At 43.6% G+C, this 4,275-nt stretch overlaps 1 protein-coding gene across 1 annotated transcript in view; it reads right to left on the bottom strand.

The window, feature by feature from the left end:
* The window catches only part of BTAF1 (BTAF1 RNA polymerase II, B-TFIID transcription factor-associated, 170kDa), a 106,183-nt gene extending 104,613 nt beyond the window's left edge, over positions 1 to 1,570 (bottom strand). The window contains exon 1 of the mRNA XM_012659664.1: positions 1,256 to 1,570. Within this exon, the coding sequence (XP_012515118.1) occupies positions 1,256 to 1,269 (14 nt within the window). The 5' untranslated portion in view covers positions 1,270 to 1,570. The remainder of the gene's footprint in view (positions 1 to 1,255) is intronic.
* Positions 1,571 to 4,275: the final 2,705 nt, after the last annotated feature.

Here is a 4,275-nt window from a genome sequence, read left to right as displayed (position 1 = left end):
CTTGCTCAGGCTGGTCTCGAACTCCTGAGCTCAAACAATCCGCCCACCTCGGCCTCCCAGAGAGCTAGGATTACAGGCGTGAGCCACCGCGCCCGGCCTCTTAAAACAGTTTTATAAAGAAATAAGAATTTGCTCAAACTAGATGGATTAATTAATCTGTAAAATAAAAATTAGATACCCCATACTACAGGTACCTAGCAACTTCCTTTGCCCAACTCCCATGAGCTTCTCCCACACACTATTTCATCAGTTATCTAGGGAGTCTGTAAGGGATGGGTTATCCTTTCCCTTGCAAAACAGATAAAACTTGAGCACATAATGTGCTCAAGGAATATGTTGCATTGTCTAAACTGAATGAAAACTACTTGTTTTTATCATTTATTCCTTCAGTCTATGTGGTAGAAGAACCCAATTCTCATTAAAAGTTACCTCATCAACTCTAAAAAACTTGGTGAATCCTTCTGATGACTATCACAGAGAAACTATCCCTTACTTACATGCACATAAGGCCACCGAAATCAAACAGCTCACAAGTTTTTCAACCATTTTATCATATTGGAGGAAAGGACAACTTTCCTACTACAGCCATACAAATAAATGTCTTCTTAGTGTTTCAACAGTTTTCCTAGAGTTTCCTGTTGACAGGCAATATTTTAAAATAATTTAAAATTTGTGATATATCTTTCATAATCTGTTTAAGATTATAACGCTGACGATGAAATGTTTACTGCTAAACAAAAAGAGAAATTAGCCTTAATGTAAAAAAAAAAAAAAAAAAGTACCTCGGGAAAGAACATATCCCTAAAATCGTAAATAAAAAATTTAACATAAATTTGACATTTTAGATAATAGTAATTCAAATTTCTCCTTCTTCGACAGTTACTACCAAGTTTTCCTATGAAATGGAGGTTGGAGATCAGCCTTAGAATACTGAGAAAGGTAAGAGACCTACTCTCCTAGAACTGAAAGAGGGAAGAGAAACCAAGAAGAGAAACATGGTGAGGAAAAAGAAAAACTAGCTCTAACGTGTCAAAGGGTCTATTTAACAAGAAAAAAAAAATTCTTGAACCGATTTACTAGGAGTAACCCGAGCCCAAACCTCCGCCGATCGAAGGGTGAACTCCGAAGTCTAGGGAAGAAGGCGCCGGAGCCGAGTGACAATGAGAACCGCTCCTCTCTAAGAGTGGGGGCGCTGAGAGGAGACCGTGCCTCGCCTGTGTCGCCTTCCCGTTCGCTCGTCAGAAGCGAGACCCACCTGGAGACCGCCATGGCCGGGCGCCTGCGGTCCGGAGCTCTCCGCGAGCTAAGCGCCGCGCCGCTGAGTCGCTAGTTTCCAGAGAGCAGAGCGGCACAGGCCCAGGCCGCGGAACAGAGGGGAGCGGCCGGTGCGGCGCGGGGCGTCCCGTCGCAGGCCCTCGGGCATCTGCCCTGCCGCCTACCCGAGCTCGTCCCCGCCGCGGCCGGGGAGCAGGGGTCGGAGGCTGTAGCGGAGGCGGCAGTCCTCCGACCCGCACGACTTCAAACCGGGTACCCCCAGCCCCGCTCTTTGCTGACGCAGGCGTCGGCACGCCGAACTGAGCGTCAGCGCGCCGGAAGTGACGTCAGCGCACCGCAAGTGGCTGCGCTCCGCGGGCGAGCTAAACCAGCGAGCGAGAGCACCTTGAGCGTGGAGGAGAGCGCCTGTATAAAAGCTCTTTGTGCGGATCTGGAAAGAATCTCTAGTTTTAAACCTAGGGAGGAAGGCGAAATAAGGGTCCCCTTATTCTCCAGAGAAGGAAAAAGACGATTTAACCAAAGTTCTGGAAGTTCAAAACCTTGGTTTGTAATTCCATACCACCCCTATCCTCTCCTCACCAGACTGCTTCCAGAGAAAGCAAGATCAGGAGGACTTGAGGATGCTCTTATCCACGTGGTGAAACCAATGGGAGGACAGAGAAGAAGAATCTGCAACGGCCTTGAAGAAGGCTCAATTGTTTGTTTTTATTTGCCAGAAATTACGTATAGGTATTGAAGGGCAAGTCTTATGCCAACAATTTTGTCTAGTTTGATTTCTTAATTATATTATTGGTACCATCATTTTCTCATGCAACCAGAGCTGAAAACTCCCATTTTTGAATTTTTTTCCCCCTGCTTATCTGGCTATTTCAGTAGTTTAAGTTCATTAGGCTTTTAAACACTCTTATGTGACCTAGTACAGGCCCTTATCATGTTAAACTTGGTATTTATGCTAGTAATCAAAATAATATTTCTCCAATTTTCAATTCAGTCCATTTTATAGGTCACTAACAGATTAATCTTCAAAAAAACACAGCTTTTCTTCATGTCATTCCACTGCTTATAAAACGTGTCTATTGGCTTCTCATTACCTTAAGAGACTATGTCTTAATCCTTGAGCCTGTTTGTCATCTGTAAAATAAGGCTAATGAGAAGTATTATAGAAGGTTGTGAAAATAAAATGAGGTCATGTACCTAGAAAAGCTTTCAAGAGCTTTGTAAGCCATGTAGTAGTATACATATGTAAGGAGAAAGAAACTAACTTTAAGTACCTGCTATGTGCTGGGCACATGACATGCATTATATGATCATATAATTCGTAGACCAACCCTGTAAAGTAAGTTTTAATCTTCATAAGCGAGGAAACTAAGCTCAGAAAAGTTAAGTAATTTGCCCAAGATACAAGCTAGTAATAGCATTTATTGTTGTCTAGTCATTCAACAAATATTTATTTGCTACCTATGTCAGAATCTCTGCTAGGAACTATTAAAATATGATTAAGCGGGCCGGGCGCGGTGGCTCACGCCTGTAATCCTAGCTCTCTGGAAGGCTGAGTCGGGCAGATTGTTTGAGCTCAGGAGTTCGAAACCAGCCTGAGCAAGAGCGAGACCCCCGTCTCTACTAAAATTAGAAAGAAATTAATTGGACAACTAAAAATATATAGAAAAAATTAGCCGGGCATGGTGGCGCATGCCTGTAGTCCCAGCTACTCGGGAGGCTGAGGCAGGAGGATCGCTTGAGCCCAGGAGTTTGAGGTTGCTGTGAGCTAGGATGACGCCACGGCACTCTAGCCCGGGCAACACAGTGAGACTGTCTCAAAAATATGATTAAGCTGATGTTCAAGGTATCTGCACATTTTCACATTAGTCTCCTTCCACCTGCCTCCTCAATTTATCTCCCACAATTTGAACTAACAAGCAGGTACTAATCACTGATTGTGTACAACATTCATTTATTCAGCCAAAATTAAGCACCTACCATGTGAAAGATAGGGGCTTTAGGAAAGACCAAAACAGACATATATCCTCTCTGGTTGAATTTATATTCTAATGAAAGGAAAAATAGAATAAACAGATAAACATGGAAATATGTTTATGTACTACATAAAACGAGTTGAGAGAATAATTAGAAACCTACTTTCAACTGGATAAATCAGGGAAAAACTGAGGAAGAGCTTAAGCCGAGGCCTAAATGACAAGAGGTAGCTAGCTGTGTAAAGATCTGGGGAGCCTTCCAGGTAAGGGATATACCTAGTACAAAGGCCTAAGAGAAGTCTGCTGTGTTGAGAGATGAGATAGGAGTGGTAGAAAGGGGTCACAGTAAGGAATTTGGATTTTACTCCATGTGCAGTCAAAAGACATAGGAGGGTTTTAAGCAAGTTAGTAAAATGATCTGAATTACATTTTTTAAATATTACTCTTAGGCTGGGCATAGTGGCTCACACCTGTGATCCCAGCACTTTGGGAGGCCAATGTGGGAGGATCACTTGAGGTCAGGAGTTTGAGACAAGCCTGGGCAACGTAGCAAGACCTCATCTCTACAAAAAATAAGAAAAATTAGCTGGACGTGGTGGTGCATGTTTGTAGTCCCAACTACTCAGGAGCCTGAGGCAGAAGGATCTCTTGGGCCCAGGAGTTTGAAGTTGCTGTAATTTATGATCACACCACTGCACTCCCAGCCTGGGCAACAGAGCAAGACCCTGTCTCTAAAAACAAACAAACAACAAACCAGTGGTGAAAGAATGCTGGACAATTGACATGCCATATGGAAGAGAAAAATAAAATCCCTAGTTCAAACCATAGGCCAAAATAAATCTCAGACGGATTAAAGATCTAAAAATGAAAAACAGAACTCTAAGGCCGGGCGCGGTGGCTCACGCCTGTAATCCTAGCTCTCTGGGAGGCTGAGGCGGGCGGATCGTTTGAGCTCAGGAGTTCGAGACCAGCCTGAGCAAGAGCGAGACCCCGTCTCTACTAAAATTAGAAAGAAATTAATCGGACA

This window comes from Propithecus coquereli, unplaced genomic scaffold, assembly GCF_000956105.1.
Source record: "Propithecus coquereli isolate 6110/MARCELLA unplaced genomic scaffold, Pcoq_1.0 Scaffold63, whole genome shotgun sequence".
Classification (NCBI taxonomy): Eukaryota; Metazoa; Chordata; class Mammalia; order Primates; family Indriidae; genus Propithecus; species Propithecus coquereli.
This window is presented reverse-complemented; position numbering and strand designations above follow the sequence as displayed.